Here is a 21,973-nt window from a genome sequence, read left to right on the forward strand (position 1 = left end):
TTATGGTCTCAAATGATGGAATGTGTGTATAGGGACGGCACTGGTCCAACAGTTTTCAGTGTTTTTGTTGTTGTTGTTGTTCTGGAATGATGAACAGTACATTGTCTTTTCATTTTAAAACAGACTAGTACAACCTCAGCAATTCAGTTTGCTAATTGCATGCTGGCCAGTCTCCAAAAGGAACAGCAGTTGTTTGGGTTTGCATGAGGCTACACAGGGAAGTCTACAGCTTTATTTACCACTTGCAGTTGACTGTACACTAATTTGTCTACAAAAAAAGCAGGGGGGAAAAGGACTATAAAAATGGCTAAGTAGCAAAAGAAGGCTACTCTACAGCCTGCACAAAGAATTATTCCAAAAAGAAGATCAATATCCTCTCTAACCTACAACTAGAAAAAGTGACCTGTGGAACTTGATAATTCTCTCAAGATGAATGCACAAGGTGAATGCACATATACACAATCTCTGTTGCATAGGCATTCCATTGCATATCAACACCTGAACTGTTACTGAAATGCAGCTATTATTTCACTTAAAATCAAGCTTTCTACACTGTTTATTTTATTTATACCCTGTGATGTGTCATCATGCCAGAGTCGGAAATGACTGGTGCTTGCATAGGGGACAACCTTTACCTTTACCTTTTTTCCTCCCCAATGGAGACCAAAAGAATAATTGTCCTGTCCTCCATTTTCTCTTCACAAAACCCCTGTGAGGTAGGCTCGACTGGCAGAGATTGTGCAACCGGCCTCAGGTCACTCAGCACAGTGGGAACTAGAAGCTCATTCTCCCAGATCCTAAGTCCAACACACTAACCACTATACCACACTAGCTTGGTAATAGATGTACATGGCCAATGGTTCTAGATCATTACCTTTAAAATCAAGAAAAGAATCAGAAAGATAAGGAACACGAAAGGTCAATTCTGGTTGAGGTTCCCAGCTGCATGTATTGCAAACTGGATAGCCCAGGCTAGCCCAGTCCCATCAGATCTTGAAAGGTATGCAGGGTCAGCCCTGGTTAGTATTTGGATGGGTGACCTCCAAGGAATACTAGGGGCATGATGCAGAGGCAGGCAGTGGCAAACCACTTCTGAAACAAGTCTAGCTTATCACCTAGTGGTGTATAATGCTAAAAGAGCTAGAATTTACGGCTGCCAGACAATTTTACAGTTGCCTGGCTATACCACACACAACATAATACATTAATTAATGCTCGGATGGGGAGACTTTCCTAACTTTGGGGTCTTCCAAATGAGTTTATAACTGAAACACTTCAGGTATTTTAAGAAAAACAAACATTGTAGAATGACAACAGATGACTATTGTTATCACAAGACTAGCCACAGCAGGTGCATCAGACATCAAAGAGCAAACTCAACTGAGAATCTGCTTTCAGCTTAAAAGGTTCTACCAAATGTAAGTAAATGTACTAAATATAGACTATTCACTCCAGATGACTTGTTTCCACATCTTTTTTCTTCTTCCAAATTATACCCAATTATTATTTATTTATCTATCTATCTCAAAGGTTTATCATATCTCAGTTTTTCATCATTTAAATATTTCAGCACTGTTGAGCCCATATTTAAACCTCTTTACCCAGGCTTTTAACTGAAGGTCTTCATCTATTTTTGTTTGCATTTTCTTTTTATCTCTTTTTATTATCTGCTTCTAGACTGAGAACTGGTTTTGGATATCACTATAGGCAGCTGAATTCTGTTTCGTTATTTTTTTATGCCCCAGGTGGGGTCTCATTTGCAAACATCTCAGATGTGCTCTTCTCTCCTTCCTGTTTGCATGTACATATTACGCTTGGGCGGCCAGAAGCAAGACTCAGTGGTACATAATAGAGTCCATTCCCCAAAGCAGCTATTTTCTTTATGGGAAATGATCTGTGAGGTTTGAAGATCAGCTGCAATTCTGGGAGAGTACCAGGCCCCACCTGGAGGTTGGTAACCATAAATAAGAACCAAAGGGTTCTTAGCCTGTAGCTCACATCTGTCATCTTTGGATAAGCCAGCTATGGAACCCTGGACCAAGACATCTTTGGTTGTTTTGTTTTGGATTATCTATACTGTATTTTTCCTGTTGGGAACCATTTTATTTCCTCTGAGGAAAAAAGCCAGATACAAATATTTCAATAAATAAGCCAGGCAGCAAGCAAGCTAGCTGGTTTCCTTGAGCTCTGCCAGAGGACTATGCCAAAAAGCTATGCCAGATGGCCAGTTCCCTCTAGCATGCCCTCTAGCAACATTCTGCTTCAGAAGTTGCAAGAAGTAGTTGCCCTCCACTAGCTGAGGAGTAGAGTAAATGATAACATCAGATAATCAGGACAAGGCTTCACACCACCAAGTATCTTATGTTGTGACAAGCTACACTGAAAACAGGATAGTTAAAGAAGAGAAACTTGGAAACTAATTAAACCTGAATGGACTGTGGATTCACAATCACTTACATATTGTATGACTTTCCCCTGAACTACTGTCTGTGAGTGCTTAACTAACATGAGTATTGCAAATTGGAAAATGCTTCCTATAAACAGAAACTGAATTCTAGCAGGTGCAGATGCCTAATAATTATGTTATTACCTTTCAAGAAGACAAAAGGAGAGTTGTAATCATTTGGGCTTGTATGATCAATAACTTAAAACTCAAGTGTTAAAAACATGACTCCCTCTACAGGAATAATTAATTCCCAGTCCAAAAGCAAGCCTGGTATTCTCAGACCTCTATTGCTCTGATTTAAATGAATAATTCAAAACACGTTAGTACCTGAGGTTTAAAAGGTGTGTTTTGTTTAAACAGAAAACTGGAGGGCAGGGTAGTGTGATGGTGCAAGGTGTTGTCAAATCACAGCAACCATGTGAGGTTTTCAAGGCAAGAGACATTCAGAGATAGTTTGCTATTACCTGTCTCCATATCACAACACTGGTATTCCTTTGGTGGGGTCTCATCCAAATACTAAGCAGGGCCAACCTTGTTCAGCTTCTGAATTCTGATGAGATCAGGTTAGCCTGGGCCATCCAAGTAAGATAGTAAACCAGTAACGCTTCCACAGCTTTTAACCACTGGAGAGCTTCTTGATCAATTATTAGTCATTTCTAAAATCTGATACCAGGCATCAGACCTGGCACCTAGCATCACTCACAAGCATTACATATTATAAAATCCAGTATGACATAGAGCAGTGCATACAATAAAAACTATTTTTCCCCTTGACTCTTCACTGCATTCTCAGGCCCCAACATTTCCCAAGTTAAAAAGACAGCAATAAATCTGAAGAAATACCTTTGATATAGCTTGTGTATTACCAGTCAGTGTTTGATTTGTAAGGCGCTCCACACACTGTACGATCCTAGTGCAAGCTTTATCATCCTTTTGTGCCATCCATAACGCATGGTCACTTACCAGCATTATATTGCTGGCAATTTCAACAATAGCATCAGAAAGCTGACAGAGAGGGGAGGAAAAAAAAAGACAGCACAAAGTATTTTACTACTGTACAAAGATAGCATAAGAGTACATCTGAAAGCGGCTGCTTTTAACTAGTCTATTGAGCATTTCAGGTATCTGCAGTTCTTAAAGCATCAGCTTACATGTGGGTATTATAGTCATAAGTGTAAATTGATTGCTTATGGATATGCCTCTTCCCAAATCAGTGATTATGAAATCAAAACTGTTTCAGAGTTATATGAACTCAAGCAAGTATGCTGTAAAGATTAAATGCTGTGGGGGTTTTTTGTTTCTTAAAACAAGGCTTTTATTTTCTACCAGGACGACATTATAGTGAAACCCCACTGCAAACACACCACCACAGAAAGAAACACCACAATTTTAAGGATTTAACTTAGTCGAACATTGTCTGCAATGTGTCTGCAAAGTGGCTGGGAGTGCAGATCTGTGAATGCCCAGTGCAATTTTTCATCCAGGACCACATTCTCTTTTCTCATTGCAGTGCACTCCATCACAGATATATTCAGAGTGCTCTTGGCACAATTAACACCTCTGCTAAACATATTCCAGGATTCACTGAGTCTAGATCCAGGACTCTCTTTTTTACAGTATTTGGACTCATCGCTTGAATGTATTAACAACAAAAAAGCTGAGCAAATGCTAGGGTTGCCTGGTTCCTCCTGGCCTCCAGCGGGAAATGGGAGGGAAGGGTTGTCGGATCCAGGTTGGGACACTCCTGGAGATTTGAGGGTGGACCCTGGGGAGGGCAGGGATCTCAGTATACATTAGAGTGTCTCTTTCTAATGGGCTAATTCTTTATTTACTGTAAATTTTTTTACATTGGAATAAACATTAAAAAACGTGGCACCTCCTCCACCTACAGCCTGCAGTGGTACAGCCTCTGTTGTCATATTGGAGTTCTATCATCTCATTCTGCTGTATGTTTATTTATTTATTTGATTTATACCCCGCCCTCCCCGCCGAAGCAGGCTCAGGGCTGCTCACAGCATAAAATTCCAGAAACAATAAAATTAATAAGTATTAAAAATACAATTTGGTAATAAATAACAATGATTGAAACAGTTAAAACAGAAAAACAGACTATTAAATTGGTGCTATTCTGACGGCGACGGCCTTCCAGACCGTAGAAGTACACATTTGTGTTTTAACATTAGAAGATTGCTTATGCATTAATCAGACTATATCTTACATCTTGGATTTCATCCACATATGTTGCTAGCTTTTCCAGCATATAAGCCAAATAGATAACATCCATCTTATCTGCAAACTTGGCAGCATTTCTGGTATAGGCTGCAAGCTGGTGTGAAAATTCAAGTGCATTGGTAGCATTAAGATGCATCTAAAAATAAAGAAAAAGAACAATTGCATATAAAATGCGGCTAAAAGTTTAACCAAAACTGCAATTAATTCAGTAGAAAAGATCAAGAGACAGGTAGCACTTTAAAAGACTAGCAAAATTTGTGTCAGGATGAGCTTTCACGAGCCACCACTCACTTCTTCAGATACAGTGGTTCACAAAAGCTCATACCCTGCCACAAATTTTTGTTCGTTTTTAAGGTGCTACTGGACTCTTGCTCTTTTCTACCGCTACATAGCTACCCATCTTGATCTTGCAATAAATTCAGTCCCATTAAGTGAATTTCAGTCCTTTTCGATATACTGCACAAGCAAATAATGTTATGCCAATATTTTGTGGAGAATTTTTTCCCTTCACTGCTACAACAGTAACCTTCCATCCATCTTCAGCAGCCAGGTAACCATACTACCATAAGAAAGATAAGAAAGAATAGCACAAATCTCACATTCCTATCTATATTATAAGCAGTTTCTTGCTCAAGCCTAGAATACTTGCAGAGGTTGTGTACTCCAGGATATTTCAGATCACATCCTTTCAATAATGTGTACCTTAGGCAACAGAGAAACAAACTTTGGTTTCTGTGCACTTTACTGACAAGAGATATACAACATCTCCAGTATGCTCTAAGCATAACAGCCATGTCATTTTACCTGACTAAAGCCATGAAGGACTTGAGTTGCTTCTTGAGAATAAGGACATTCAGAATAGCTTTCTTCAGCCCACCGACCAGTGCGATTACACTTACGCCATGCTTTTGGCTCTTCTGCTCCATTCGGACGGGAAACTGAACTGAGTGAATACTGAAGACAAGAGTGGTAAGCAATGATTCCTGCCAGAGTCTTGGGCCACCTACAAGCAACAAATAATAATAAACAACTTAAACATTGTGCAGAATATGCATTAAAATATACTTTTTAAATATTGCAATCATATGCCCATTGGATGCTAAAACAGATGGCAGAAGTCACAGTCAACAACGTAAACTGTGCATGCTCATAGCCTCAATGTGGATTGGGGCCCTGTGGGAAGGGAAAAGGAGAGTTATCTATTAAGTTTCACTAACCTCATATTGTAATAGCCATTTTTAAGAGGTATCTTTTATAGATATATCTCCCCCCCCCCTTTAAGATAGATATATCTTTTTCCCCCTTTAAAACTGCCAATGACAGTATGGATGGAGACTGGTTTCAATTTGTGGAATCAAGTGAGTCTCCAAATATTAAATCCCCTCTCCCTTCTCGCATAGCCCCAGTTCAGATTGTGCACACACACACACATATCACAGAAGCTGCACTTTAAAATCCATGGAACTTGATGAACTTGCTTCCAAATTAACCCACACTCGAGATGTGCAGTGTGATACTGCTAACCCAGTAAAATGCTTGATATTCCCAATGTCAGATTGGATTGGCCATATTGAAGGGAGTGTGTCCAAGTTGGTTCATGTTGTTTCTGCCCTTTAAACTTTAAAGGGCCACTATTTCCTATGTGAAAACCTGTTTACTGGATTCTGGAGACCAGGTCTACCATGCAAAGAAAATAATTGCTCATTGAAAGCTAAAGGGCAGAAGCACCACAGACTAACAGGGGCCAGGGGCACTTCTCCTTCCCAGCTCCTGCTGCCTCTAGGGGGAGTGAAGGCTTCAAAATATATTGTTTTAAATGAACATGATTATTGTTTTGTATGAAATCATGTACTTCCCAACTTTCTTATAAGGAATTAAAATCATAATTTCGGAAGTGCATGCCCCTTAGCCCACACTGCACATCAAATTATTTGCCTTGATTTAGAATCCTACAGTGATACTCTGAGCTTGCTCTATACTAGCAAGTGCCACAGAGCTCTCAACAGAGTGACAGTTTTAAAGCTGAATCTGCTCTTGTAGGCAGTGAAGTAATAAACAATGTGGTAATGCACACTCCTAATGAAAATGGATCAAATTGACAGACTATTTGCTAACAGAGGTTTAATACAAATCTGTAGACCCTGAACTAGAAATGCTTACACAAATGCCTATATATCTTAAATGGTTTGACTGGCAGATTAATAAACAAAATTTACACTGCAGTCCTAAACATGCTTATTCAGAAGTTAGCCCCATTGTATAAAATGGACTACAGTGCAGTCATAAGAACACTTTCCTGAGAGTAAACCCCATTAGATAGCCTTGAGCAGGATTCATAATAAATCTGTTTAGGATGGCACAGCTAATTACTTAATCTGCAGGCATTCATGTTAACGTATGCCAGACATTATTATTTATAGAGTTGAGAGTTCATGGTAATGTTTATTGCAGGTCTCTTTGGGCTTCAATTTTTAAATGAAATGATATGAATAGCATTTTCTTTTAATGATGTATTGCATTTATATTTTAAACTGTAGATTTCTACATGTGGAGAGATGGAGACAGCATCAGCACCCCCTCCCCTCATTCTTGGCCCCTCATATGGTCAAGTGAGGTTCAAAGGGTCCCAAAATTCAAGTTGTAAAGTTCCTCATACCAACCAGTTGATCAATGGCAGCTGGCCCCTTAAAATTCAGTCAGACACTGATGGCTAGCTTCTGATAACCAGCTTATGGGAAGCTCCATCCTGGAGATGGGGAAAGGAAGTGGTAGGGCAGAAATTGTTCAGAAGACACTGTTGGTCCTTTACAGACTTGGCTATACTTCTACATGTCTTCTGAGTAAAGAGGAGCCACTGGATATGTTCCTCAGGCCTGGCTAGGGCTTTTAAAAGATCTAAGGGAAGAAGCCAGTGTGAGCAGACCAGCTACAGCTCCCTGGTCAGAAGGCAAGGAATAAGAAGGTGTTCAGCCACTGCTCCCCTCTGTCTGAGACCAAGGGAAGGCACTTCAGCCAAATTGGACCTTGGTGCGTGAGGGATGATGCCTGGGATCCTATATCACACTTCCTTTTAATGTCTCAGAAACATGTTTCTACCATGGTTTTGGTCAGCTTTTTAAAAAAAATTGTATTCAAAAAGTACCAGTACTCATATATGAGTTCATGTTAATTTCTACCAATTCCTCAGTGAATATCTTGAATACCATCTCAAAGAAAACCTTGGCTTCGATAATAAACTAACATGTTTACATGGAATTATTTATATTTGACAGCTCTTGGGTCTTGGCCAAGACTAGGTCCAGGATGTACTACTGAAAATCTTGCTCCTGCATATAAGCCACCATTTTAGACAAGAGGCTAGGCTTCTCCCTGATGTATACTTTCCCACCCAGAATATTTTTCATGAAGGAGTGTCTACTGATGTAAGGTCCCACCAGAAAACTAAAGTGGCACAGTTCAGGGACAAACTAAATGTGATGGTGTTCTCAGGGCTTTTTTTGTAGCAGGAACTCCTTTGCATATTAGGCCACACACCCCAGATGTAGCCAATTCTCCAAGAGCTTACAGGGTTCTTAGTACAGGGCCTATTGTAAGCTCCAGGAGGACTGACTACATCGGGGTGTACGACCTAATATTCAAAGGAGTTCTTCCGACAAAAAATGTTTTGGTGTTCTTATGGCTGCCATGAGGATGCCACCACCATTTTAAAGACATTTGAAAATATGATTAAGACAGTGCTGTACTCTCCCCCCCCCCCCGCTTCATTTTCAAGTGCCAAAAAAAGACACAGAGGGGCTCAATCAGGACTAGGTCCTTGCAACATTTTAAAATGTCTTTAAAATGGAAGTGGCATCTCCATGGTTCCACAAGAATGATGACACACTTTTTTTCGCCCTCAGACCCAGGTTTAATCACCTCGGTCTGTAACAAAGCCATAGTGGCAATAAAGATTTCTAGGGTTTTTTAAAAATTGTTTTCAATCTTCCATTGTTGTAGGACTTTAGAAAAAAAGTAGGCTGTGAAGTGGTATACTATATAGTATTAACAAACACAGAAAAAAATGATGTAGCATTAAGGCAGAAAACATTGTTTTATTATGTTATTTTTAAAACTTTTTTTAAAAATGAAGTTTTGGTATGTACTGACAGATTCCAAGCCAGTCATGCATTTTCAATTCCAAACAAAACTCTACCATGAGAAGTCTTCATTTCCTGCTCATGGCTGGCCTCGGAAATGATTCATCATGGAGCTGAAAAAATTTCTGGATGCCATCTGAACCATGGGAAGAATTTTTTAACATAATGCAGAAGAAACTATGGAGCTCTTGATGCTTCTGGGCTAAGCCTCATTTGAAGTGAACTAACGTGGTGGTAGTGAAAGGTGCCATCAAGTCTCAGTTGACTTACGACAACCCAAAGGCAAGAGACATTCAGAGGTGGTTCACCATTGCTTGCCTCTAAGTTATGACCCAGGCATTCTTTGGTAGTTTCCCATCCAATACGAGAGAGGGCCAGCCCTACTTAGCTTCCAAGATCTGACGAGATTGGGCTAGCCTAAGCTATCCAGGTCACTGATGAACTATTGTACTGTAGCTTATTTACTGAAGGGCTAGCCATGCTTGGGATCCTCTGTAGTAACTTCAAATGTATGGCAATTGGTTTCAAAGATAAAATCAGTTGGACTCCCCTGGAAAGAACCTACTCCTTATAGTACTAGAATATTGTCACTGAATACCTGGAAACACTGGAACTCAGCTTTAAGCAAAAAAATTAAAAATCTCTTACATAATGAATGGAAAAAGAACCCAAACACACCTTTAAAAAATAACAGCCATCACTTCATAATAGGTTTTGTTCACCGAGGCTTGAATTACAGCAAGTTTTCAATTACAAATACCACCTGGGCCCATCAGCTCAAAAGGCTCAACCTTTCCATTACATTTAATGCTTCTCCTTCTTCTAAAACGGACTGTTCTTTTTTTAGTTTTGCTTTTTGTGGCAGTTATATCTTGCTTCCTACTTTTGCCATAATATCAAAACCCACAAAAGACCTTTTCAGGATAAATTATTGGCATGTAAGATGCATCCGAGAGGAGAAACCTTTCAAGAAAGCTTCAGGTGTGAATGTTAACTTGAGTTGCAAAGATGTTCTCTATAATTCTGAATTCATTACTTTGAAATGCCAAAGGAAATCTATGGACGCGGTATGCTTTTGATGTAAGTTTCTAAAATAAATTTGTGCGGACTTTCTGAAAGATGATCAATAGGACAGAGATGTGAGTTCCTGCTTCTTCTTCTTTCTTTCTTTCTTTTTTTTTTTTGATTGATAGAAAATGAAACGGCACAATGCCTTTGGCGTTAGCTGAGCATTTATATATCTTTTATTTATAAAGAAGAAAATGACATTTACTGGCAAGGGAGTGAAGGGTTTCTTAATGAAAGCTGCATTATGTAGCAGTCAGTACAAGTTTATCTAATATATTTTAAAAGTGACTCATTAAAGAGCACCTCAAGTTCAACCTTTTTGTGCTGAGTAGAAACACAGACAATTGCTTCTTCCACTTTTCAAAGAAAAAACAAGAGTTTTTACTTCCTCCCCTGGAAGATTCCTTCTGTTCCATGAATCTTATACGGATAGCCTGCTAAGCGTGGTGAAAACAGTGTACATTTTTCAAAGCTGGCAAGAACTCCTAAACTCAATGCTAATTACACTGTTAAAGGATAAAATAAAGGGGAGGAAAGAATTTCACTTCCAGTGCAATTTGTTAACACCCAACTAGCATCTGGCTAACACTGCTGGAAATGGGACTGCTGGACTGGATGTGCCAGGGCGCTCCTTTTTACTTTTGTCATGAACTATATGAGAAAGGAAGGGGGGCTTCAGATGCATTGTGCATTATTCCCTTCTGCCTCCTAAGGGTGCATGTGGATTGAATCAGTAATAGAATGTACCTAGTAGCATGCAGCCCTTTTGCTTCCTTTAACATTGCACATTAAGAGCACTTGTACTATGTCATTAGAGCTGTTGACCAAAGAAGATATACAGAAATTCAAGACCTGCCCACATGACCCCTATTTCAGGGATCAAATACCCTCTACAGGCAACAAGCAATTCTACACACAATGGACAGCCACATGATAGAAAGTAAAGACTGTAGAACCAGGAGAGGATAATGCTCCACACAGGCATCTTCCCACAGTTCATTTATGAAACTTAATACATTACCGGAAGTGGCAGACTGTCATTTAAAATCAATTGTACTTTTAATCAAAAGCTGGCTATTTAAATTCATAAACTGACTTTAGGATCACACCAAATCTTTTTAAATGTAAATTAATCTAAGAAATGTTGGGGTTTAGGTGGAGTTCCTTAATTTAAAAAGAGAGCTGAATCCTGCAGATCTGTTTAGCTAATAATGGTCCTTTCCTGTGTTGCAAGGAGCTCTGCTGAAACAAAAGGTCCTCTTGTGCTAGCAGGAGGCTTCTTGGTGCCCAAGAATAGTGCTGCCATGAAGGAAACAATATGCAGGATCCAATCTATAATCTTTCTATAGAGAAATATTTTTTGTTAATGCAGGGCATTTTAATCTACATGCGCCCCCTTGCCCAGATTGCCCGGAGATATGGGCTGGGTTGTCACCAGTACGCTGATGACACCCAGCTCTATCTATTGATGGATGGCCAGGCTGACGATGTTCCTGTAAATCTGGACCAGGCGTTGCAAGCCATGGCAGGTTGGCTTAAGTTGAGCGGGCTGAAATTGAATACAGCGAAGACAGAGGTCCTTTGCTTAGGCTGCGGCGGGCTGGGGGAGGGGATCTCCCTACCAGCTTTTGAGGGTGCGTCACTGGTACCAGTGCGCAAGGTCAGGAGCCTGGGAGTGCTACTGGAGCCTTCCCTGACAATGGAGGGCGAGATAGCAGCCACTGCTAAATCCGCCTTTTTTCATCTCAGGAGGGCGAGGCAGTTGGCCCCCTTCCTGGAGCGCGGCGACCTGGCAACAGTGATCCATGCAATGGTCACCTCAAGGTTAGACTACTGTAATGCCCTCTACATGGGGCTGCCCCTGTACCGAACTCGGAAACTGCAGCTAATGCAGAATGCAGCAGCCAGACTGTTAGTGGGACTACCCCGGTGGGAACATGTGTGGCCTAGGCTGCGGGAGCTGCACTGGCTGCCAATTGTTTACCGAGTTCGCTACAAGGTGCTGGTTATTACCTTTAAAGCCCTATATGGCCGAGGACCTGCCTACCTTAGGGACCGTCTCTCTCTATATGTTCCCCAGAGAGCACTGAGATCTAGTTCACAAAACCTTCTGAAAATCCCTGGGCCAAAGGAGGCCAAGTTAAAAACAACAAGGGAGCAAGCCTTCTAGATAATGGTACCCAAATGGTGGAACCAGCTGCCAGAGGAGGTGCGGGCCCTACGGGATCTTAATCAGTTCTGTAGGGCTTGTAAAACCGCCCTCTTTCAACTTGCTTTTTAAGGTGGAAACTTGGGAATAATATTAAGCCGTTTTATATATACTGAGACTGTAGCATCATTAAATTATACTGGTTTTTAGATAATTATTTAATTTAAATTAACTTAAATTTATGAATTGTATTTAATTGTTATTATTCTGATTTTATTGTTATATCATGGCATATGTACCATGTCTTGTAAGCCACCCTGAGCCTGCCTTGGCGGGGAGGGTGGGGTATAAATAAAAAATTTATTATTATTATTATTATTATTATTATTATTATTATTATTATTATTATTATTATTATTATTATTATTATTAATATTTTGTTTATGAAATCATTTTCATAGACATTGTGTTACTGCTAACACCCCAGCAATGATACCAGAATCAGTCTGGCATTATGACTGGAGTATAAGACCAGGAAGAGTAGTGAGACCCTGATTCTAATCCCTTTGCTATGAAGCTCACTGGGTGGCCTTGGCCAGTCACTCTTCTTCAGTCTTCTCTAGGAATCACTAAACTCTCTATGATTTTCTCTATAGAGTTTCCAGTGAGTCCTAGAGAGATGTGATGTCACTTCCTGTTTTTCCCTGGAAGTGACATCACAATATCAGCAACATTTTTTTCTCCCACTGGCCACTGGCATGCCAGTGGGCAACTCAGCAGGTGTATGGCACACCCACCTGCAGGCCAGATTCCAACACTCCTCAAAGATGAGCTCTCATTGGTCATCTGTAAATCTTACAAAGAAGCAAGTCCTACCTGAAATCTCCTTTATTGTTAATTATCCGTTCAGCAGGGCAGTAGGGTGCAGCTATTTCCAGCACTACAATTTCTACTTGCTTGGAGACACTTCCATAGGAATTGTTGACCATACATTCCCACATTCCTGTTGCATCAGTATCAATGCTAGACAAGATAAGTTCACTGCAAGAAGATCAAAAGTAGACAAATTATTGCCAGAACCTACATTGGAGAGAGTTCTATAACCCTCCAGGAGGCACCATACTTGCATGGTCTTTTCATTTGTTTGTATTCAATTAAGTGCCTGATCTACATACCCCAAAGTATATAAATAAAGATTTTTGTAGAGGTTTCTGGGCATGCACAGTGCAGCTCACAATGTCAGAGATACATTTCAGGATCCTCTTAACTGTAGTAATTTGGGCACAAAGTCTTGTTATGCAAAGTTGTGAAGTGAGCAGAAACCCAAGTTTGCCACCCAATTCTACTTTGAGATTTCAGTGGCATATCAAAAAAATATTATTTAAAAATTAAATTTCTCCAAAATTAAGAATGGTCACTGGTAAAGCTACTGCCCATTACTCAACGAAAGCAAGGCATGTTTGGGCCTGCAACATAAGCAGTCATTATTACCATTATTACACTTATCTCTGTGTTAGACTATGGCCATCAAACAAAGAAATCGAAACAGTTTTGTAAGACTTATTGGTTCCTCTGATTTTTTGGGGAGGAAAATTAGTAGATTTTAGTGTCTGATCTCAGGAACAAGCTCATGGAGGTACTTGGCAGAGCAGATTTTTCCTGCCTATTCTTAGAAGCTTGCTGAGGGCCATGGAACCCCTGTGAATAAAATGCAACAGAAATTGCCAGCAGAAAAAAGGGTAAAGATTTCTCTCAATTCTTTCTCCTCCCTTCTTCTTCTCTCTGTAGTCCTCCTTCCTGTATGCTGTATGGTGGTATGTCTTGTTCAAGCCAAGTAATGGGGTGTTGGAGGTTAGGTGGGGGTGGGGGTGGGAAACCCAATTCTACCATCTTCTCCTGTGAGTTTTTTTTGTGGGATATGATCCTTTAAGGCTCCCTAATTCTGCTAGGGCTGCCAGCTTCCAGGTGGGGCCTGGAGATCTCCCACTTTTACAACTGTTCTCCAGCTGGCAGAGATCAACTCCCCTGGAGAAAATGACTGCTTTGAAGGGTGAACTCTGGCATTGTACCATGCTGAGCACCCTTGGTTCCTGAATCCCCACCCTCTCCCAGATCCATCCCCAAAGTCTCCAGGGGTGCGGTCACACCTCACATTAAAAGCGTGTGTGTAGTGCTCAAATTTGAACAGTTGAATATTGATTCGATGCAGGGCCATTCAGACGAGCATCCAAGAATGCGACTCATTTTGTTGTTGAGCATTCAGACATCCAATACTATCACACTCTTTTCTTGGAGCATGCGTGATCAGGTGGTGATTTCTGGGAGGGGGGGTCCATTAAACATGTGCCCAACTGTTTGGAGGTGGGAAATCAAACATTACTTCAGAGGGGGGGGCGAGTTTCCAGAAATCCTCCACATTGAAAAAAGAGACTTTTTCCTGTTCTAAATAGTGGGATAACGTTTCCGCCCCCCCCCCCCCCTCTGATCCTGTGTTGATTGGAGAAGCAGAAGCGTCACCTCAGATTCCCGGATGATCTGGCAATGCTCATGTCTGCTGGGGCTTTTTTTTTTTTTTTTTTAAAGGTGAGAGGCAGTATCGCGCGTGAGCTGTCCAAACAGGAAAAAGCCGATCTTGTGCAGCTTTTTTGAAAAAGGACCGGACTTTATGCGCTGTCAAATTAATGCGCCATAGATGCATAGCAAGCTGGGATGACACTGGAATACGCTCGATTGCCAGATGTGGATGTCTGAACAAACACATTTAATCCGTCAGCGAGATGAAGCTGTATCGCCACTAGTGGTACATCTGGCTGCACCCCAGGTATTTTCCAACACAGACCTGGCAACCAATGTTTCCTCTAAGCTGCAGAGTCTTATTTATTTATTTATTTTATACTATTTATATCCCACCCTCCCCGCCGAGGCAGGCTCAGGGCAGCTACTTTGAGCAACAATTCAACTGTGAGCAACAATTCTACTTTGTGAGCTACTGGCATTAAAGTTGTGAGCTACTGCATAAATTATTGTGTTCTGGGGTCATCCTTCCTGAGCCAAGACAAAAATGTGTGAGCTGGAGGCTAAAAATTTGTTAGCTAGCTCATGCTAACTCAGCTTAGAGGGAACACTGCTGGCAACTCTATCTGAACCTAAAACTGCCAGTAATCCAATTTTCTTATATAAAAGGTTGATAAAGATGTACTTATTTAATTAATGATTTCCACAATGTGAGTATATTTTATAAGGATTCATTACTATCCATCTGCTGTAACTTTAAATATAGCACAGATTTTAATTAAATTAAGCCTTCTAAGTTGAACATTAGCTTATTTATTGTCCCATTTTGTGGGCTACACCATTAACACAATATTACTTAGTTTGACCTGACCTTATGTAAAGCAAGAAAATTTTAAAAATTAAATATAAGAACCTTTCATGGACAAATGAAGTGATAAATCCAATATACTTCAACATTGCAATGAATTTCTTTAGGGCAAAATAGCTTCAACTTGTAATGCATGACCTTAAAAAATCCTGAATCAATTATCCGTTTGCTTTCATTAGCTAAGCAAATGATGATATTACTGATGCTTTGTGGGATTGTTACTGTTATCCTGTGTTTAGCCTGTATACCATAGCGTAATTATTCCCAGGGTATAAGACCACTGTGAATGACCCTTACAAATGACCCTTTCTTCAAACTTAGAAAGGACAGTGTTAAGCATGCATTGCATTTTTATACCAATATTGTAATTCAAAGGATAACATTAAGGAAATCTCCAGCGTTCAAAGCTGACATTCCTTACTATGTCTTCAAGAAGCCTTGAATGACCATTGTGTATATGTAAACATAGTATGAAATAGTCATAACATAGTTCAAGAGACTCTGCACAGTGAATGAGGTAAGAACCATCTGGCAAATCATGAATTAATTTATACTCTTCAAAATATTGCATGAAGAGTAGATATCTTGGTTAAACTACTCACCATCTGGATACAGCAAGTGATTAATAGATCTTACTCTCCATAGAAACACTATAGCAACTAAGAAACAAAAGTTCTGTAAAATGTTGAGAAGCTTGCTTTTGCTGATGTGAGTTTGGGCTTAGTACTGACATTAAAGATTTTTGTAATTAGCAATGCTTTTTTGTAGAAAAAGTCCAACAGGAGCTTATTAGCATATTAGGCCACACCACCTGGCCTGAGAGCACATTGTCACCACATGACAGGTTGAGCCATCCAAAGCCCTGGCCAGCCCAGGTGGAGCACCACTCCACAGAAAAAAAAGCATGGGTAATAAGTTTGCTACTGATTAGCTAATTGGAGACCAGTCTGGCCTAGAAGAACTTTTATACCTGTTACACCAAGTTGCAAAGAGGGTTTACACACACACACACACACACACAAGCATTCAAAAGTACCATCTCTTAACTGAAAACAAAATAGGTGCAGCCACCACTCTAGCCCGGGGGGGGGGGGCTTGAGGTGACATCCCCTCCCAATTCTATCCTGTCTGTCTGTCTTGGGCATGCAGTGCTGCCCTCGCTTGCAGCCAGCTACTTGGAGGAAGGCCTTAATGGAGCTGATTTAATTAATTGGCATCCCTGGTGCCCCATCCCAAAAATCTTTGGCTGCAGGAGTGCATCAAAATTCTATCATCTCATTCTGCTGCTTGTGAAGACCAGGAATTCTTTTCCCTCTATCACTTGGAGAATTATAACCCAAGTTTGCTACCTTCAGCCAGTTTTCCAACATCGTAAAGCATCTGTCCTGGGAAAATGGTGGTCCTAAAAGGTTAATATTTTTCTAAAAAAACAAAACCAATTATTATCATGGATCCAGCACAAATGGAAACATAAAAGAATTTATTGCAGTTCTGGCTGCATAAGATATTGCGCAATATGTACTGCTCTTCTCCAGATATACACTAGAGTGCCCAGAAATTGATTGTACAATATCATGAAAAAATAGAATTATGAGTTGTGATACAATAGATCTTAGTGTCAGTGGCGACCAAGATCTTTTTCTTGAGTTTCTGCTAGAACAAAGATCGCTAGCAAAGCAAAAATTTTGTTCTGGATTCAATCCAGTGTACCAAGGCTGAGGAGAAAATATTTTCAGAGTTCACAATCTGCACAAAATTCATTCCTTTTCTGCCTCCCCCCCCCCAAAAAAAAACTTACTTGCATCTTGTGGTAGTATCAACATAGCAGAAACATGGCCTGCATAACCATCTCCCCCATCTTTGAGGATCCCCTTAAGGGAATATTTTTTTGGGGGGAGGGGGTAAGGGCTTCCAGGAGATATGCTCAGTCTGGGGCTGCCAGGGCACCCTCACTTGCAGTGGCTTGTGCCCACATCCTGCCATTCTACAGAACCCCCAGCTGACAAACTAGGGGTGGTGGTCTGTTCACTGGCTGGCAAGTGAGTCAGCCAATGTTCATTATCTGTTACCCCTATGCTGCGCCAAGGTTTCGTCAGCTGTAACCAGTAAAACTTGTGGCCATTTTACTCCACGAAAATGTTGTTTCTTATTTATTTATGTGATTTCTATCCCACCCTTTCTGCCGAAGCAGGCTCAGGCATATTACAACATAAAATCATACAATAAGATACATAATATAATGAATTGTCTCTAAAAAAACCCTAAAAATACATCAGTTTAAATCAGATAAGTAAACATTAGATGGCAAACATTGGTTCCCTGAAATCTGTTTGAACAGCTAATCTAGGGCAATGTATGTTCCTTTTGAGCATGCATTTTTACCATTACAGCTCTGCATTACTAATTAAACAGATCAGTGCCAGGCCTAGTTATGTAAAGTTCTTCTTTCCATTGTACTGCAGCAATTGTGTTGCATGCTCATGGACATTTAAATGTTAGAAATAAAAATAATAAAAAACAAAGAGGTCACAGCAGTACATTTAGGTTCTAATTTCCTGTAAAAGGTTCTCAAAATTCAACCTGCTCTCTTGCATGAATCATGAAGATTCAATCTCATTTCTGGTAGAGAAAACAAACTACTGGGCTAGGATGACCATTCATACACTCTCTCTCCTGCAGAAAGAAAAACAGATAAACAGGTTTCCTTTCCAGAGTTTAAGCAAAAAGTTCATGCTGCCTACATCTATTCCAAGATACTATCAATTATTAATGCAGACAAAGAATTTCAGAAGTGAACAGTGTCCCCAGTGTGTGATGTTGATGCACAAAATGAAGTTCAAAAGGTTAAAACACTGAAAATCAAGAGAGAATGTACAGATCTAAACACACAAACTTTCTGCTTTCAATTGCCTGACAAAAAGAGAGCTTTTTTAAACATTACCCTAGACTAGTAAGAGCTTTTGCTCTCTAAGTGGCCCACATGTGTCCGTGGTAATGTTTAAATAACTACAGTATGTGAACTTTGATCAATCACATGGGTGCTTCCCAGACAACTGAACTTCCTTCCAAGTAGGGTACCAGTTCCATGAGGAAAACACTCCCATGTTAAGTCCACCCATGAGCATCAGAGTGATGTGCAGAGAAACATTTCTCACATAGAGTAGCTTTAGAAGATCCCTTTTCCTGCCATACACAATTATGTATTGATCCATGGACTAAACCTTGTTATAGCAGGAACAGATTTTAAATGAATACTTATAAACAAGAAAGAGCAATGTGAGCATAAATTAAAGTTTATTTCAGGCTTATGCAGATTCTTGGACGTACAAATGTTCACCAGCTGTTTGCACTGAGAGCTAGGTTAAATGCAAATACATCACATGCTTCTCTTCCCCTCCCACACACTACTGTCCTTGCATCACAAGCAAGGAAGCATATAGCATTCATCTTCCAGTTCAATGTACAATTAGTAAAAGCCATGTCATCGTTATGGCCACTGCTATTCACTAATTTAAAATAATGCAGTTCTCAGAGTTGGTTTGCATACTTCAGCAGTCTCACGAAAGATGCTTTAAACGATTCCATGTGGCAAGCCTTGTGTGTAGAGTGCTCACCACACAGATTGGATTCCCCCACCCCCCAAGGCACTACAAATCTCTCACTCCTGAGAGCTGCTGCTGGCTTAGGGTTTCTGCCAAGCTTAAGGAATGCTGCCAATTTGGGCAGTGACCCACACAGCAGTATTAAGGAATCCATTGACAAAGTGGAAAGGCAAGTGAAAATCCAGGCAGAGTGAAAATAGAAATAAAATTTATTGAGGAGAATAACGCAATGATCTAGGCAGGGGGATCAGCAAATTTTCAGGGCAATCCTAAAAATAATTACATCCTTCTTAGCACATTGACTCCATTGGATTTATAAGAACGTAACTCCGCTTTGCACCACATTGTTAAGCAGTCAAAATAATATAACACTTTCAAGAAATAATTTTCAATGCTAGAAACCCCACAAAAAGGACTCAAATATTCCAAGCACCCAAACACATACCATTTGCTCACTAGCACTCGCTCCGCCCTCGGGCTTCTGCTTTCCTGGGAGCAAGCCACTGATTCCCCTTTAGTCACTCCGTGGCCACATTTTTACTCGGGGGTTCTCTCCAATTTCCCCCTGATGACTTTGGCCTTGGTTTTTTTGGAATCAATGACAGTGCTCAATATACTTCACTCAAAAGGGAAGAAACAACACCAAAGACATAGAGCAAGAGAAGTAAAGCAGCTGCCACAGTTACCTATACATACAGGTCCAGTTTCTAAAGCAGAGTCCCGAAGTCTAGATGGCCAGTAATCTAAAATGCAATTTGAAGGGGAAGAATACTAGGGACTCATCATGTATGTCCAGAACTGACATACCCACAGCTGCACAAGCAGGTAGGGTTGCCAACTCCAGGTTGAGAAATTCCTGAAGTTTCGAGGATGGAGGAGTTTGGCGAGGGAATACAGTGGGATAAAATGCCACAGAGTCTGCCCTCCAAAGCTTCCATTTTCTCCAGGGAACCAGTCTTTGTAGTCCAGAGATGACTTGCAATTCCCAGAGAGCTACAGCCCCCACTTGGCGGCTGACATTCTGGCAAACGGGTAATTTGGAAGTGCATTTTGAGGACAGATTCTGGGCACAGGTCAAGAAATGTGAAAAGAAAAAATATTTCTAGGGTTGGAAAGACAGAAAAGGTAAGGAAAGAGAGCCATGGATGTCCTTCAACTGAGTAAAAGCATGGAATGGGAAGCAGCAGAAATTTCCAACATAAGGAAAAAGAGATACTCTGCAAGATCTCTTCAAGGGCAATCCAAGCCCAACTGGTGACAGGTGTGTGAGGAAAATACCCCTATTTCCAGAACATCGTAGTCACCCGCTGGGTTGCCAGGGTGCCTGGAGGCTCAACTCACAGACATCTGCCAGGAGAATGTGGGTTTTGTCTACCAAACTGGAAGGGACTTATGAGTACTAACAGCCACACCATTGCATCAGCATTCCATGCCTCTGGAGGAGTGCTATCCAGGAGAACCGATGGTTTCTAGTCACTCCGTGCAATACCCATCTTGGCCGTGGAGCGGAAGAAGCTGCGCCACCAGGAACTGTCCATGCAAGCAGTTTTCAGCCTTGACCAGAGAATCCATCTTGGGAGGCTAACACCACCAGCAGCTATCTTCCTGCAGTGCAGACTCCATTACAGCGAAGCGGGAGGCCCACGTACTCAACAGATGTCACCTATGCATAAGAGCCATCAAGCTAATCTTAGGCATGGACCCTGTCAGACCGCCTAAGCCTTTGTCCAACGGAACTCAAGACAAAGACTGGTGCCAATAGAAGATTGAAGAGGAAGAAGAACATCTTCACCCAGAGCCAAGTTCCATTGTATAGACTGGGTGTTACTTAGGTAGCAATTTGGTCATGTATTGTCACCTTTTTAGATAACTTTGATAGACTTAAGTACCCCCCACCTTAACAATTTTCCCCATTCTTTCCCTTAATGGTTATCCTGGAGCCTCCCCCATGGCCCATTGTTACCTGGAAGTCCAATCAGGTAACTAAGGCCAAGTCTGCTCATTGGCTAGCTATGAGCATCCAATCAGGGAACACCAATTAACTGTCTATTGGCTACTGCAAAAGTCCAGTCCTTATGGTCACTGCAGGGCCTCCCCTTTTTCTGAGGTCATGTACCAGCTGACCACTGTCATCCACCCCTGTACCTGAGGGCTCAAGGTAGACCTTATAACCTGTGACCCAGCTCCTCAGAGGAGTACATCTAGCAGTACCCCAGTCTCGCTATCTAAATACATCACCAATTCCTGATCAGTTGAGGGTCCCCTCCCCCTAGTCCTTGCTTGTCGCCATTGGAGCCTTCCTTGAAGAATACGATCGGTAATTATCACCCTGTTTGTCCATCCTTGTGTTGTCTCTGAATCTCTCTCTATTTTTCTTAGGACTGTATGTGTATTTTATGAGTTATTTGTCTTGTATGTATGCCTATATGTTTCTGGAATAAATTTTAATTGTTTTTACTTAATTAGTGTTCCTGGTAATTTTAAGGAATAATTTCTGGACGTGTATCCTGTATACATAGGTTAAAAGATCCTGTTTAGCCAGGTGCCCACCTGTTAATTCCCCAACCTCGTTTTGAGGGCATTTTGGCTTACAGGTGTCAAGCATGGAAGCTTCAAAAGAACCAAGCAATGCTTTGGATACCAAGTCTTAGTTTATTGATAATCCATTGTGCTCATGGAACAGCTTGAAAGTGATACATTTCAGTGTATAGCAGCTGGCTTTAAGGAATACATCAAAGAGAACATTAGAGATAACTAGGAATTCTAACACAGGCGTGTGAATCACCAAAGCTATGCATTTGGCTATCTTTTGTGGTTAGCAACATCCTGGGTCCCAGGCTTGAACTTGGGAACCATCCCGGGAGGCACTATCTTTAAAGCAGGCATTCCTGCATTTGTTACAAGAGGTGAGAACTAAGGAATGGGTTACAGAGCTTTGATATGCACCAGCAAAGTAAC

General features: G+C 40.8%; 1 protein-coding gene across 2 annotated transcripts in view; it reads right to left on the reverse strand.

Annotated features, from left to right (window-relative positions):
• Nucleotides 1–21,973, reverse strand: part of ADGRA1 (adhesion G protein-coupled receptor A1) — a 538,647-nt gene that overhangs the window by 269,756 nt on the left and 246,918 nt on the right. Inside the window, exons 8-11 of one of the 2 annotated variants that reach the window (XM_060241372.1) lie at nt 12,908–13,072; nt 5,483–5,681; nt 4,665–4,814; nt 3,290–3,451 (exon numbers count right to left, since the gene is read on the reverse strand). In XM_060241372.1, the coding sequence (XP_060097355.1) occupies nt 3,290–3,451; nt 4,665–4,814; nt 5,483–5,681; nt 12,908–13,072 (676 nt within the window). Of the gene's footprint in view, nt 1–3,289; nt 3,452–4,664; nt 4,815–5,482; nt 5,682–12,907; nt 13,073–21,973 lie in introns of those variants that run through there. The other variant, XM_060241374.1, reaches the window with a different exon arrangement.

This window comes from Heteronotia binoei, chromosome 6, assembly GCF_032191835.1.
Source record: "Heteronotia binoei isolate CCM8104 ecotype False Entrance Well chromosome 6, APGP_CSIRO_Hbin_v1, whole genome shotgun sequence".
In the NCBI taxonomy this organism is placed as follows: domain Eukaryota; kingdom Metazoa; phylum Chordata; class Lepidosauria; order Squamata; family Gekkonidae; genus Heteronotia; species Heteronotia binoei.